General features: G+C 38.6%; 1 protein-coding gene across 5 annotated transcripts; it reads right to left on the bottom strand.

The window, feature by feature from the left end:
• Positions 1 to 981: 981 nt before the first annotated feature.
• On the bottom strand, positions 982 to 15,784 carry znf608 (zinc finger protein 608). Of its 5 annotated transcripts, none has more exons than XM_048209277.1 (9): positions 14,661 to 15,781; positions 13,828 to 13,963; positions 11,515 to 11,602; positions 8,756 to 11,009; positions 8,023 to 8,416; positions 6,623 to 6,762; positions 6,383 to 6,530; positions 4,000 to 4,062; positions 982 to 1,704 (listed from the first exon to the last, which is right to left on the bottom strand). In XM_048209277.1, the coding sequence occupies exons 1-9, from the start codon at positions 15,276 to 15,278 to the stop codon at positions 1,685 to 1,687; spliced, it is 3,861 nt and encodes a 1,286-aa protein (XP_048065234.1). In that variant the 5' UTR covers positions 15,279 to 15,781; the 3' UTR covers positions 982 to 1,684. The 5 variants fall into 5 exon arrangements, 4 of the variants coding, with proteins under 4 accessions (XP_048065234.1, XP_048065233.1, XP_048065235.1 ...); XR_007187400.1 differs by having other exon boundaries at positions 1,633 to 1,704; positions 6,375 to 6,530; positions 14,661 to 15,784; XM_048209276.1 differs by lacking the exon at positions 4,000 to 4,062 and having other exon boundaries at positions 6,375 to 6,530; positions 14,661 to 15,784.
• Between the last annotated feature and the right edge of the window lie 817 nt (positions 15,785 to 16,601).

Genomic DNA, 16,601 nt, shown 5'->3' with positions numbered 1-16,601 from the left:
CATAATTTTGGCACAAAAAGTAAAAAATGTGACATACTAAGTCAAAATGACGCCAAACATATGACAGTCAAAATTATGACATACTAAATCAAAATTATGACATAAAAAGTTATAATTAAGACAAAAAGTCAAAATTGACAGACTAAATTGAAATTATGACAAATGTCATAAAGTCAAAATTGTCTTAAAAATTCAATTATGACAAAAAAAGGTCAATGACGACAAATAAAGCTAACTTTTTATTTTATAATTTTGACTTTTAAACCTCTCAAGTATGAATTACTCATAATTATGACTTGGTATGTGATAAGATCAACATTTTTTCACAAAGTTAAAATTGTGGCATAAAAATTCAGAAAAACTCATAATTATGATATTAAAAGGTTGAAATTCTTACAAAGCTAAAATTCCAACTTAAAAAGTTATAATTATTACAAAAAAAGTCATAAATATAAAAGAAAAAGTCATAATTATGATATTAAAATGTTGAAATTCTTACAAAGTTAAAATTCTGACTTAAAAAGTCACAATTATGGCATAAAAAGTAAAAAAATGTGACATACTAAGTCGAAATTACATGTCAAAATTATGACATACTAAGAGAAAATTATGACAAAGAGTCAAAATTATGACAAAAGAAAAAAATGACATACTAAATCAAAATTATGACCAAAAGTTATAATTATGACAAAAAGTCAAAATTGACAGACTAAACTGAAATTATGACTTAAATGTCAAAAAGTCAAAATTGTCTTAAAAAGTCAATTATGACAACAACAACAACAAAAAAGCCAACTTTTTATCTTAATTTTGACTTTTTAACCTCTAAAGTATGAATTACTCATAATTACGGTATGTGATAAGTTCAACATTAATCTCATAATTATGATGTGGTTTATTTCACACACACACACTGTATAAACTCCATTTATTCTCACACTGGAATCATTTTCCACAACAAGAACAACAAGGACCTGCGTGTAAAAACAACCTTGACTGTTTATTTGGATTGCCAAACATGTTAAGGCAGAGACAGTATAAAAAGCAACAGCAGTTTGATGATACAGCAGACATCAAGAAAACCTAAAGACGGGACTCGACCCGGCCACACCACTGACTTCTGTCCAGAAACCACTGTAAACATGTCCAGTTATGCATCACGACTGAAGGAACAAAGGTCGGTGAGGCGGCAGACAACCAGACATTGCACTGAATCAATACAAAGGTACATAAGCTAGTTATAGTCGCTGTTGAGCTTCGGGAAACTATGTACAACTATGTACATCACGATAATACTGTATGGCACTGAGATGAACATCCACTTTATACGATACAATAGATTAATGGCTGTTAATAACAGTTTATTCATGTTAATAAGTCAATGCAGAGCGAGCCACCTTACTTACAGTCACTTGTAATCTATTGCAAACCGTCCTTTAGAGGTGATGAGAGAGCAAATACATTCAATAGTATGGTTACACAACAATATAAGTGCATACGAACAGCTAGATGTAGCCATGTACAGGCAGAGTCCACGAGCAGAGCGTTTACACAGACCTCGAGAACGTCTTTCAGGCCTACATTCATTGGTTAGAAGTGAAATTAGTCGCTGCCTCCCATAGAGGCGATGAGTTCAACACCATGGAAGTGATGTCTGTGAATCCTTGTGTGCGTCCGGAACGTCTCACATCTTCCCGTCGTTTTCTGCAGAGATTAAACAGACGGTAAGAAACGCGCACAAGATGAAAGTCATCCGGGCTTTAATAACATTATTTATACGTCCCCCTGTAGGATGGATGAACACGTCACACACTTAAGATAAATAACACATCTTTTGTCTTTTTTATGGAAAATAGTAGATGAATGGAAGCCCATTCCCACCACATGCGGAAAAAGGCTTTTGTAGATCATGATTATGACATAAAAAGTCGAAATTATTACAAGATTATGAGATGAAATTGAACACTCGAAATTGTGACTTAAAAAGTCATAGTTATGACATAAAAATAAAAAATTAATAAGCCAAAATTATGACTTAAAAGTCATTATGACATTAAAAATTCGAAATGTTTACACAATTAAAATTCTATCTTAAAAAGTTATAATACATAAAAAGTCAGAAATATGACAGTCAAAATTATGACAGAAAAAGTCAAAATTATGACAGAAAAACTCACATTTATGACATTAAATAGTTGAAATTCTTACAAACTTAAAATTCTGACTTAAGTCATAATTGTGGCATAAAGTCAAAAATGTGACAAGTCGAAATTATGACAGAAAAAGTACATTTATGACATTAAAAAGTTGAAATTCTTACAAAGTTAAAATTCTGACTTAAGTCATAATTGTGGCATAAAGTCAAAAATGTGACATGCTAAGTCGAAATATGACAAAAATTCGAAATTATGACATAAAAAGTAAAAATTATGACAGAAAAAGTCATATTTATGACATTAAAAAGTTGAAATTCTTACAAAGTTAAAATTCTGACTTAAAAAATCATAATTGTGGCATAAAAACTCAAAATCTCGACTTATGTCACATTTATAACATAAAAAATGTCACAAATGTGACATACTAAGTTGAAATTATGACATAAAAATTCGAAATTATGACATAAAAAGTCAAAATTATGACAAAACAAATATGACAGAAAAAGTTATATGACATTAAATAGTTGAAATTCTTACAAAGTTAAAATTCTGACTTGAGTCATAATTGTGGCATAAAGTCAAAAATGTGACATGCCAAGTCGAAATTATGACATAAAAATTCGAAATTATGACATAAAAATTCGAAATTATGACAGTAAGTAATAATTATGACATTAAAAGATCAAAATTCTTACAAAGTTAAAATTCGACTTAAAAAATCATAATTGTGGCATAAAAACTCAAAATGTTGACTTATGTCACATTTATAGCATAAAAAAGTCACAAATGTGACATACTAAGTCGAAATTATGACATAAAAATTCAAAATAATGACATAAAAAGTCAAAATTATGACATAAAAAAAATATGACAGAAAAAATTATATTTATGACATTAAATAGTTGAAATTCTTACAAAGTTAAAATTCTGACTTGAATCATAATTGTGGCATAAAGTCAAAAATGTGTCATACTAAGTCAAAATTATGACATAAAAATTCTAAATTATGACATAAAAAGTCAAAATGATGACAGAAAGTAATAATTATGACATTAAAAGATCAAAATTCTTACAAAGTTAAAATTCCGACTTAAAAAGTCATAATTATGACATAAAATTATGTTTTCTGCAGAGATTAAAGAGACGGTAAGAAACACGGACAAAATGAAAGTCATCTGGTCTTTAATATCATTATTTATACATCGCTCATGGAGTGTTTTCTGAAACATTATAGTTGTATGTTCGTCTAACGTTTTTAAAATGTTACTACATGTTTCAGAACGTTCAACATTTAAAAGTAACGTTCCCATAATCAATTGGAATGTTTCCTGAACACTGATTTTTAAACATGTTTTGAATATTCAGAAATAACATTTTCATAACTTAATGGGAACATTTTTAGAACATATTTTTGTTAGCTGGGTAAAAACTCAGAAGCGAAAGCTCCATTCATTTTCTCCATAGGGAAACTTATTTTTAACAATAACTTATAAACCTTTAAAGACAGATCTATTGTGAGCTATGAGGTTGTTAATCGATGGTATATCTTCTGTTGAAACTGTCAGCCCACTTTTAAAATAATCATATTAAAAAGCAGAATTTGTGGTGAAAAACTACATTACCCATGATGCTGTACAAAAGATTCCACCAATCATTTCATTCGCTCCACCCACTATCACTCCCATAATCTCAAAATACTTAAATATTTGAATATATATATACATATTTTGCAATGAACTTAAAATATATTGTTTTCATGATTTTTAAATGAGTAGCTTTATAATTCCGCACCGCTAAAACAGTGGGCGGGCACTGATGTATTCTATTGCATTTGTTTCCTCACCGCTGGAGCAGGTCTGTGTTGTCGTCACTTGCTGGTTCGCAACCAGAGCCGCCGAGCTCAAACCTTCAGGATCATAGATCACAGAACATTACAATCAACTCTTACCATATAACCATTCACGGTGAACTATGGAAGCCTTTTTCTGCCATAAACTATAAAGAAAGTAACTGCAACTTTTTATCTCACAATTCAGATGTTTTTTCTCAGAATTGCGAGCTATAAAGTCGGAGATATAAAATCATAATTGCGAGTTATAAAGTCAGAATTGTGAGATATAAAGTCAGAATTGCGAGATATAAAGTCAGAGTTGCGAGATATAAAGTCAGAATTGCAAGTTATAAAGTCGGAGATATAAAATCATAATTGCGAGTTATAAAGTCAGAATTGTGAGATATAAAGTCAGAATTGCGAGATATAAAGTCAGAGTTGCGAGATATAAAGTCAGAATTGCAAGTTATAAAGTCGGAGATATAAAATCATAATTGCGAGTTATAAAGTCAGAATTGCGAGATGTAAAGTCAGAGTTGCGAGATATAAAGTCAGAGTTGCGAGATATAAAGTCAGAGTTGCGAGATATAAAGTCTGAATTGCGAGATATAAAGTCTGAATTGCGAGATATAAAGTCATAATTGCGAGATATAAAGTCTGAATTGCGAGATATAAAGTCAGAATTGCGAGATATAAAGTCAGAATTGCGAGATATAAAGTCAGAGTTGCGAGATATAAAGTCTGAATTGTGAGATATAAAGTCTGAATTGTGAGATATAAAGTCTGAATTGCGAGATATAAAGTCAGAATTGCGAGATATAAAGTCAGAATTGCGAGATATAAAGTCAGAGTTGCGAGATATAAAGTCTGAATTGCGAGATATAAAGTCATAATTGCGAGATATAAAGTCTGAATTGCGAGATATAAAGTCAGAATTGCGAGATATAAAGTCAGAATTGCGAGATATAAAGTCAGAGTTGCGAGATATAAAGTCTGAATTGTGAGATATAAAGTCTGAATTGTGAGATATAAAGTCTGAATTGCGAGATATAAAGTCTGAATTGCGAGATATAAAGTCAGAATTGCGAGATATAAAGTCAGAATTGCGAGATATAAAGTCAGAGTTGCGAGATATAAAGTCTGAATTGTGAGATATAAAGTCTGAATTGTGAGATATAAAGTCTGAATTGCGAGATATAAAGTCTGAATTGCGAGATATAAAGTCAGAATTGCGAGATATAAAGTCAGAGTTGCGAGATATAAAGTCTGAATTGCGAGATATAAAGTCATAATTGCGAGATATAAAGTCTGAATTGCGAGATATAAAGTCAGAATTGCGAGATATAAAGTCAGAATTGCGAGATATAAAGTCAGAGTTGCGAGATATAAAGTCTGAATTGTGAGATATAAAGTCTGAATTGTGAGATATAAAGTCTGAATTGCGAGATATAAAGTCAGAATTGCGAGATATAAAGTCAGAGTTGCGAGATATAAAGTCAGAATTGCGAGTTATAAAGTCAGAATTGCGAGATGTAAAGTCGGGATTGCGAGATATAAAGTCGGAATTGCGAGATATAAAGTCAGAATTGCGAGATATAAAGTCGGAATTGCGAGATATAAAGTCGGAATTGCGAGATATAAAGTCAGAATTGTGAGATATAAAGTCAGAAGTGCGAGATATAAAGTCAGAATTCTGAGATATAAAATCATATTTGCGTGATATAAGGTCAGAATTGCGAGTTATAAAGTCAGAATTCAGAGTTCATTGCAATTCTGACTTTATAAGTCTCAATTGTAAGTTTAAATCTTGCAACTGTGAGAAAAAAATCTGAAATGAGAGATAAAAAGTTGCAAGCTTCCATAGTAAACACACCTAAAGGGCTCATATTGACTACTTAGTTTTTGCACCCAAAAGTGATCATAGTTTAGATTTCATGAGCATACTTTTGAATATCCTCTGAACATTCTGAAACAAGTAGTAACATTTAAAAACATCCAACTAAAACACTTCAGAAAAACGATCCATGAATGATGTTTTTGTACTAACATCTTCAGAACATTATTTAAGACCAGAAAACGAATGTTCTATTAACATTATTGGAAAACGTTTGTTCAAAACTTTGAGAGAAACTTGCCAGAACGTTCCCTGTTAGCTGGACAGTAGCGTCGAGATGTTCGGTAACAGTTTATTTAAACAGCATTTCAAACTTTTTTTTACCTCTAAGCAAATGCCATAATACATTGGGGCCTTTACAGTATGTTTTAATAGTACAAGGAACTTCTTCTTTACAAGATCAAGCAACATTTGATTCCTCACAATATGAGCCCTTTAATATAGGCTATAGAGAGTTCAGAAGTAATAGTATAGTTCATAGTTAGTTTTTGACCTTTTCACCTTGAAAGGGGTCATACTGGCCGGACACCAGTGTGTAGCTCATGCCCAGGTGAGTGAGATGATGCGCCTGAAGGTGGCGGCCGTACGGAACCGGTTCTCTCTCCCGTTCAGTTTCTCGCTCCTGCTCTGGAGATCCTCTTTCTCCAGGCTAAAGGGGCAAAACATACAACGTGTAAACAATAAAATACTGTGAAGACATGTTTTATTTGGTTAGAAGCCATACACTCTTAAAATACATACAACAGGAGATTTGCCATGATAAGGCAGGAGAGGATGCGACAGAAGCTCTAATGCTGTTGAATCTGTCACTGGTTTGCTGCTTTGAGCTGCTTCTGAATCCTCTCTCCCTGCCGTTTTTCCATACAGAGGGTAATGGAAACCTAGAAAGGAAAACACAAAGCTTACTCTTTGTATCGGCACAATAAAAACAATCCATACCCGGGGAGGGAATAACTTCTGTGACGCCAATCCTTGATACTCGCATCTTGTTTTATTTGTAAAGCTTTGTACTGTAAACCAACATGTGCTCCTGCACTCACGCCCACTCTTTCATGCTAACGGCTGACTCACACGGGTGTCGGCATTAACGCTTCTCATTTACTTTGAATGGGTGACGTCATGCGTCGACGAACTGAATTGTTGGTTCCATTGCGTCGTGTAACTGCCATTGCTTGCTGTAGAAGTAGAAAAATTATCAACTTTTCAAGCACCAATGCAATCAGATCGTCTTATGCAAATACCCTAGCGCAGACGCTAGACAATCGCGTTCATGCAACACCGGAAAATAGAGGAACATCAAAATGGAGATCAGTCTTTATATACGTACCAGGACTTATTCCAGAGGGACCAAGCCTGGAAGGAGCTGGCAGAGGCGGTTGGTGAATCTGGTGTGTATTGTGCTTGTATTGTGTCCGTGTACTCTGTTTATCATTTAATCATTTAGCCTCCTTGTTAGAGAGCCCGACTCCCATGCTGGTGGACCTGAGTTTGAGTCCCGCTTAGAGCGGGGAGTTCGAACTGGAGGGGAATGGGAGTGAGGTTTAGGGAGTGAGTGTAACAGATGTAGTCTAGTAAGAGCCATGTAAACCTCACTCCCCTGATCTCAAGAGGTGCTATAGTGACTGACGCTATAGAGACTGCAGTCTTTAGCCTCCTTGTTTGAGCGCCCGACTCCCATGCTGGCGGACCTGGGTTCGAGTCCCGCTTAGAGCGGGGAGTTCGAACTCGAGGGGACTCCCCTGATCTCAAGGGGTGCTCTAGTGACTAACGCTATAGAGACTGCAGTCTTTAACCTCCTTGTTTGAGCGTCCAACTCCCATGCTGGCGGACCCGGGTTCGAGTCCCGCTTAGTGCGGTTCGATCTGGTGGGGCTACACTAGCATAGCATAGCATGAAGTAATTTGGTTGGCTGTTGTCACTGTGCTGGTCGCGTCAGCACCAAGCTTCAGACACGGCCTCCGTCATGCGTCGAAGCCCCGTGTGAATCAGCCGTAACACATACACCCCACATAGTTAATAACACTCCACTTCTACCCTTGGTCACATGACATTCTCATTACATGACTCCTAAGTTTGTTATACAAGCTCCACTTCAAGAAAGATTTGTGGTGTCATATTAACAGCATGTAGAAGATGATTACCTGGGTAATTGTGCACCAAAGCTGGAGACATCACTCTGTACGCATTGCTGCTTGCCTCACACAGGTGCAAATAGGGGTAGGAGTGCTGAAACTGGAGGAAGGATTGCTGGGGTGATGAGGCGGCCCCTCTCGCGGTCTGCGAGTCTTCAGACATCTCGCCCGCTATCTCGTCCCCCTCTGGTCTGGTACTTTCCTCGGTGACCTCGGCAGCCGTCTCACACTTGACGTTCTGGAGTTCGGCCTCCAGCCTGGACTCGGACTCTACGGGAATGTGCCAGTCTTTCCCCTTGTCTGGACTGAGACTCATTTCCTCAGAGATCTTGTTGACCTCTTGATTTTGCTGCTTCACATATTTGGACTGATAAGAGTGGCTCCAGGACTGAGATTCTGAAGCCTAAACCCAGAGGAACATCTACTGTCAAACAGTTTCTGCTCTGACAACCAAAGAAATTACACACCTTACAGGGAAGCCCTTTGTTATGAAACAGTAGCCCTGTGTTTAATGCGTTCATTGAAAACTTCAAAAGGATGGCAACATCAATATGATCTCAATCATCAAAGAATCCTGGCAATTCGATCATTTGATGATTAAGGACCATATTTCCAAATACACCACTCAAAACAACATGCGTTGGACTGTTATCCCAGCATAACCAAGGACATTTCTAGAAGTCTGTTAATGTCTTTAAAAGAACATTTCCTCAGTAAATGATAAGTAACATCAGTAACTTACATTTAGAAATGTTACATTTGTGTCCACATTTGATTTTGAGTTTGAACTCTCCAAACTGAGGTCTTCAGATTCCTTAAGGACCCCTTGTTCTTTTGTCATGGTGATATGGGATGGCTTTCCCTGCTGCTGCTGTTGCTGAAATGACAGCTGCTTGTCCAATTCCACATAGATGAAGCCAGGTTTTGCACAGTTAATCTTAACAGAGTTTGGCCCCTTGTGAATAGACTGAGGAGAGCTCATAAATTGTTTTTGCTCATCCTTTGTTCGTTCCTTTTGCTCAGATCCTCGCCTAACTTGACCTCTGCTCTGCTTGCTATACTGTATTTCCTCACAGCACGCCTCACTGTGCGGCCTGTGGGTGCTGGGCATCATCAGAACCTTCTGGTCCATGGAAACACCCCGGCTGTACTGTCCGTAATACAAGGACTGAGCCAGCGCTGTGTGCGTTTCAGCGTACTGAAGCTGTGATTGGGAACTTGAGTGACTAGACGATTCTGAGCTTTTTACATCCTCATTTAAGTCATCCTTTGTCCGACCATAAGGTGAAGCCACCTTATGGAATGAAGTGGAATTGGCTTGCCCAGAGTGCATGTAACCTGGGATACAATGGGATTCATAGCCATGGCCATGAGATGTGGACTGGACCTCTTTTCCTGGGGTCACAGTGGGAATTTTGGGATTGATATTGGCGTTTGAATCTTGTGTGGAGTTCCTTCTAGATCTCGAGTTTGATCCACCGTCCTCGGCTGCATCGGATATGTCGGAGTATGCAGGGCTGTTTGTTTTAGTGGTCCCTCCATCACCGTTTGTAAGAGGGCCACAGTCCATTCTTGCAGAGCTCCCAATGGAAGGACTCGGTGCGTTGTCTGAGAAGGTGTACACCTTATCGGCTTCGGCTCTGATGCTCGCCATGCGGCTTTCCTGCGTTTCACCGGGACCATTCACAACATCTTGCTTGCTCAAGTGCTCTTTCAAGAGGCTTACAGGAAACTCTTTCCCGGTGCTCTTGGCATCGTCCGTTTTGGTGTAAATCGGGTCGCTTTTGGGACTCCGGGGATCTTTGCAATTCCTGTCCTTTAATCGATGCTTTTCTTTTCTCTTACTGTCTTTGCTCAAGACTGCGGTGGGGTTGGCCATGTTAACTTGTGCAATAATGTCCAGCTTTGGCTTAATGGGTTTCAGGGAGAGGTTCTTGGCTTTTGTGAGGGCAACAGTTGGAGAGGCCTGATGAGAAGAAACTTCTGGGATTTTAGTAGGAAACGCAGTGGGTGGAATAGCAGTCAGCTTCGGAGGAGCAGGGGCAGCATTGATGAGTCTGTTTGTTCTAGACTTAGCTGAGCATCTCTCGGTGAACCCACTTTCTTTCTTTACTTTGCTACAGATGTCCCTCTTATCAATAGCACCCTCCGCTTCGAGCTTAGGCATCTCGACAGATGTGTTACGATCCGTCATGAGGCAGTTCTCAAGGACGACAGACATGTTGGAAATGAGTGGGAGGTTGCTCAGATCGTCTATGGATCCGTCCTTACTTGCCACGTTCTGACGTATTTTTGCATTGGCTATGGGACTGCTATCGTTGTTGAGCAATGCTTTCCTGCTCTTTGGAGAACCGACTGCATTGAGTTTATAAATGCTTCTGGGCTTCTTGGAGATGACGTTCTCAGAAGAATCAAAAGGTACAGAGCTAAGTGCTTCATCAAAATCTGAAAGTCTGTCCTCACTTTCCACTTCAAACTCTTGCTTGCTGTCAGTGTTCAGGTGAGCATGTGACTGGTGGTAACGAAGCCCGTTGATATGTTTGTATTTCTTGTTGCAGTTCGGATGTGGACAGTCTATTAGCATTGGGGATGCGCAAACTTGATCAAGAAACACAGGGTCAGATTTACCCTGAGGGGTGGAAGGAGCACTCCTGGATTTGGCTCGTATCCTTTTCCCATTCCCATTCCGAATGTCCTCCGAGACCAAGCTTAAATCTAGATCCGCTGGGGCTTTGCTTTTTCTTTTTCCACAAATAAGTGGATTGGATTTGATGTCCTCCACGGCGTAGTATCCAGGTGTCCTACAGCCACTGAGGTTCAGACTCCCTCGTCTTCCTTTGTTGCTGATTCCCACACCGCGCCTCTTGTGAGTTAGTCCTCGTATCTTGGAAAGACTTGGGTCGGCAGTTGGTTGTTCTGGCATGCTGAGCCGCATCCGTTTACCACGTCCACGTGCACAAGGCATTTCAGAGTCACTCATTGGCGACTCACAAAACCTAGTTAAAAACAACAAAGAGTCATGAGAGTATGTAAATAAGCACACTTTAAATGAACGATCTAAACCGGTTTAAACCTAGACCTTAAAAGGAACAGATTTACTAACAGCTTGTGATAGCTCAAACTCTCTTTTGGGGTTAAAAACTACTGTCAGGATTTACTAAAGGCACAGTGGAAAGCCGTGGAGAGTTATTTTTGCGGCTGACCATATTGCATATGCATTTCTAAGAGTTTCCCTTTCAGACACAAAATTTATGGGAAAATAGTATTTAAATAAACCATCCAGTGTGATTCACTAAGGTTTACTGGTTGTTGTGCCATTATTTAACACCCAACAAAGCATGTCTTAACCCATTTTCCACTCGATAGTTAATTTGCGCTTCTCTTGGTAGATTGTGACTGTTCTTATGGCTCTAATTTGCCCTGTTTAGTAAATCTGGCACCTTGGATCTTCAGGACACTGCAAGTCATGCATTCAAGAAGAAAGAAAGTAAGGTGTATTACCGTGGAGGAGCCCAGTCATGCTTGGTACAATCCAAGAGAGTTCCCACATAGGTCCTTTTTCTCCATGTGACATTCACAACTAGAACCCCTGGAATCAAAGAGAAACAGTCACAGAAATGAGTACCTCTGAAATATTGTGTGCAGGAGCAAAAAACACCCAGAATGTAAAAAAAAATTAAAACATTTTCCATAATCATTAAATAAAAGCATTTATGTTTAGCCCTAAGTGAACTCTTAAGAATAAAGGTTCCAAAAGGTGCCAAATAACAGTACCGGTCCTCCCAATACACAAAATATGGAGGTTATGTAGGCAACAAACCACCTCTCAGAGTTGATTTAATGACTAAGGATGCAATAGTTTTGGTTTTGATTTAAAGCGGTGTGATGTTGTCCTTCCTACATAACATACAAATCAGAGAAATCATGTAACATGACTGTCGTAATAAAGCCTACAGTCTCCTTATGGACACGCTCGATACTAAAAGAGTTAAAAGCTTATTGAGCTGCAAAAGAGATGCTGTTCTCCAGGTGGCTTTCTGTGCGCATGATCCGAGATGGAGTGAAACACAGATAACTATAGGTCACTTTGGGCTTCAGGTGTGCACTTAAACGGACAAATACACACAGAAAATATGTCAAAATGCTTGTCTTGGCGTGTTTTGACTTAAAATGAGTCAGCTATGTCTTAAAGGGTTAGTTCACCCAAAAATGAAAATTCTGTCATTAATTACTCACCCTCATGTCGTTACACACCCGTAAGACCTTCATTCATCTTCAGAACACAAATTAAGATATTTTTGATGAAATCCGAGAGGTATATGACTCGTCCATAGACAGCAATATAATCAACACTTTCAAGGTCCAGAAAGGTACTAAAGACATCGTCATGTGACTGCAGTGGTTCAACCTTAATGTTACAAAGAGACGAGAATACTTTTTGTGCGCAAAAACAAAACAAAAATAACCACTTTATTCAACAATCTCTTCTCTTCTGTGTCATTCTCATTCGTTGTTTACGTCCAGCGCTTCCAGGTTCTACGTCAGAACGCCGACTCATTATTGGCCGGCTCCTGCGTCAGCATCACACGCATGCGTCATGCTGATCACATGATCAGCTTTGGCCAATACTGAGCCGGCATTCGGATGTAAACACAGAAGCTTCACTGTGTTACTGCGTCACCTGCGTGAGGTAATGACAGGGAAGGGAAGAGATTGTTGAATAAAGTCCTTATTTTTGTTTTGTTTTTGCGCACAAAACGTATTCTCGTCTCTTCATAACATTAAGGCTGAAACACCTGCAGTCACATGACTGTTTTAACAATGTCTTTAGTACCTTTCTGGACCTTGAGAGTGTTGATTATAGATATTGAGTCATATACCTCTCGGATTTCATCAAAAATATCTTAATTTGTGTTCTGCAGATGAACGAAGGTCTTATGGGTGTGGAACGACATGAGGGTGAGTAATTTTATTTTTGGGTAATCGAATGCTTGTCAGTTTATTAGATCTGTGCATTTGGTCTTAAAGTGACAGCAACCTAATAAACCTGCTGCTGTCTGTCATTTAATGCTAATCAAACAACAACAAAACAAAAAATGAGAGAATAATTTACTCGTCTTCACTTAATAACCTTAATATGAATCAATGTATATTTAATTTATAAGGTGTAGATTTATTTTTGCATTTGATTACTTGATTCAATTTCTGTAAAGTACACTATTATTAGTAGTAAGCTAAATCGCCTATTGTTTTATGGACTGTTTCAACTGCTCTGAAAGAACAGATTGGGGGTCATTTTGGGTTATTTATGAACGCATTACAGTTTTGCTTAGGGCCCCCAGAAGTCTAGGACCGGCACTGCCAAAGAAGAACCATTTTTGGAACCTTTCAGTGAGCAGTTCCATTTTTCTTGCTGAACATTTTAATAATAACCCTTTTTTCCTTCTGTGAAGAACCTTTTGTGCATTGGAAAGATTCCGTGGATGTTAAATGTTCTTCATGGAACCATCGATGCCAATGAAGAAGCTTTATTTTCAAGAGTGTATTTTCGAATGGATTCATTCAGCGATGGAAGTTAAGATGGTGGTCTGCAATTTTAATTTGCTTAATCAATATGCAACCAGTGTCTCCTCTTCCTTCAAACGATTCAGTCTCACAGCTGCTTTGAAAACGCAGTCCTGCGGAGCTAATGACAAAAACTCGCCCTTCACTCATCATCACGGATCCAGTAAAACCAAACCATTCATAATGCGGTGAAGAGAGGCTTGAAGACATATTTCTGCTTTAACTGTGCACAGAATAAAAAGCTCTCACCTTCCTCAGTCTCATGCCACACAATACCCTCTAGATTGACACTCGTTCCTGGTTGACATGGCTCCATGTAGCTGGACTCGAGGGCTTTCTCGGCTTCTTGTGTGTTTGTTCCAACTGACCGCGTCTTTACACTCAACTGGAGAGAGAGAGAGAGAGAGAGAGCATAAACAGTGCAGCTGAAGTATAATGCAGCTCAATTTGATCAAAACAATTGACTGATGTTGTCCAAGCATATAAATATCAAATTGATCACTTAATCCTCACTCAAATGGCGATGCCAACACCATCATGTCAGAACGGCCCTGTGAATGGTGTCACTGGAATCAAGACAAAATGAAAAAGACATCTAGCAGGACAATAGAGCAGAAGGGGGCGGAGCCTGTCGCTATATTTAAAACTGCAAATAACACACGAAAAGCGAATTGGCTTCAAACAAGCCAGTGTGTCTTTGTCCAAAACAAACAGAGGGAATTATGTTGCTTAGGTTTCCAATAGCAACAGACATGACGGTTTTCACAGGGGCTGCATGCGTTAACAAAGGAAATGGCTGACAAACAAAAGAATGATGATATTGCAAAGCAAAACGCCGGATGGAGCTCTTTAGGATTTTGAGGAATCTGGAAAGAGATTCATGTCGCTCACAAAGAAGCACCTTTGGTGCATGTGGAGGCTTCGTTCTCAAGCACACAAACACTGAATCCGCCATCAGCTCGAGCTACAGCCTCACGCGCGTTTCCACATCACGATAGTTCGTATAAGGATCGCGCGTAATTATGCGCGTATCGACTAGTTTTAGCGACATGAAGGTGTCTGAAGGACAGGCGTGCGCTTACCGTGCTCGTGTCGTCGATGTGCTCAACAATAGCCGCGTCCATCCCGCCTCTGCTGATGAGGCTCTCCGCGCCGTTCTCAAATTCATCGCCGTGCTTCTCTTTCCGCGTCCTCGCCGCGTCTTTCTCTCTCCTCACTCCTTTGCTCTGGCTTTTGCCTTTCTTGGCGTCTTTGGCGGCTCGTGCGCGCGCGTCGGGGCTGCTGTCCACCGCCGCTGGTGCTGAATTCATCTCCCCGCCGCGTCCTTGAGCCTCGCGCCGCTTGCCGACGCACACTTTAGGAATTCCGCTCACAATCTCCAGCGCGTCCGTGGCGGAATTCCTCCGTTTCAGCTTGAATTTCTTGGGCTCCTTGCAGAGAAACGGCTGCTCGGCTCGCGCAAGGCCGTCGAACACGGCGCCTGCGCTCGCGCAATTGTACTCGAGCTCTTGCTCGCGACCTTCCGCCGTGCTTTTAACGCTCAAAACGCGATTCATCTCCAATCTCTGTCGATCCTTCTCCAAATCCGCGTCCAGGTCGATGATCAGATTCCCAACCCCGATCTCCCAGTCATCCCCGCTGTCGTCCGGATCCGCTCCGTGTGTCTTGATCCTGTGCTGAAGGGAGGAACTGACTGACATTCTCCACACAGGATTTCTGACAGAAAACGGTGATGAATCCTAAATCAAGTGGATGGGAGGGTATTAATCACACACAAGTGCTAATGGAAACTGAGTGACCGTGGTGCTGGAGAAATGCTCATGACTGTCTCCACATTAAAACTCATTAAAACAGATCAGCGTGTGTAACCAAACACTCTTGAGTGACGGAATGATTGTGTGCAAATGAATCCATCAATATGTTACAGCAACATCTTCATGTCCATTTAACCTGCCACACTTATTTCTGTGGTAGAACTAACAAGAACATGTTCTAAGAACGTTTCTCTAACGTTACAATGAAGTTATTTTGTGAATGATCTCAGCGTTCAGGTGTTAAAATGTTGTTTTCTTGTTTATGTGAACGCTATTTAATCATTTTGCAAGTATTATGGAATACTTTTGAATGTTCTCTCAACCATCTGGGAGAAAAAAAAAGTTTTTATTGCAATGAAATGAATGTACTATATTTTTAGTTTGATAATGTTTTTTAGTTAATATTTTGTATTTTTAGGGGATTTTATGGTACTAAATTATATTTACGCAGTAGTTATAATCCATTTATTGAATTGAAAATGAAATTTCCAACTTAAACTCTCATAAATTTTGAATGCTTTAGACTTAATTTTGGTCTCTTTTTAAAGGCGACACTTGGCAAATTATTGCTGAAGTGAAAAAAGTTTTGTTTGTTTTTTTGTTTTTTTAAATGAACTTAAAGTTACAGAATTTTACGTTTATTGTTATGAAAAATGCACAAAAATAATTTTAAGTTTTTATATGAAATATATATATTTTTAAAAAACAAGAAGCATCAAGAAAATCAAAGCCATGAATCTAAACTAGCTGTGTTCCAACTTTGAGCTTGATATCTCAAAAAATGAGCTTTCAGTAAGATTTTGTTCTGGCGCAGTACCGAACGCTTCCACTAGATGAAATTCGTCATTTTTGACAAGTGTGACAATTTTTTCCAGGACCTTTTAACCTTTTCGAATCATGCCCATTCATTTTTAGTGTGTTCACATAGCAAGTGCCAAAACCTTTACCAAGTTTCGTACCATTCAGATGAAGTTAAAAAAAAAAAAATAATAATTTTTTAAATTTTCAGTCAAAAATGACCCGAAGAGCACCAGAGGGTTAAAAAAAGCATTAGATGAACGTCCAACTAAAATGTTTCAGAAAAAGTTCCATTTTTGTTACTGTTATCCAAAGTCATCTACAAAACACATTTCACAGTTAAGTTTACACACACACACACACACACACACACACACACACACACACACAATAATGCATGAAAAAACACAA

This window comes from Megalobrama amblycephala, linkage group LG12 (genome assembly GCF_018812025.1).
Source record: "Megalobrama amblycephala isolate DHTTF-2021 linkage group LG12, ASM1881202v1, whole genome shotgun sequence".
NCBI lineage: Eukaryota > Metazoa > Chordata > Actinopteri > Cypriniformes > Xenocyprididae > Megalobrama > Megalobrama amblycephala.
The sequence above is the reverse complement of the archived record's forward strand: the minus strand, read 5'-3'. Positions and strand labels throughout refer to the sequence as shown.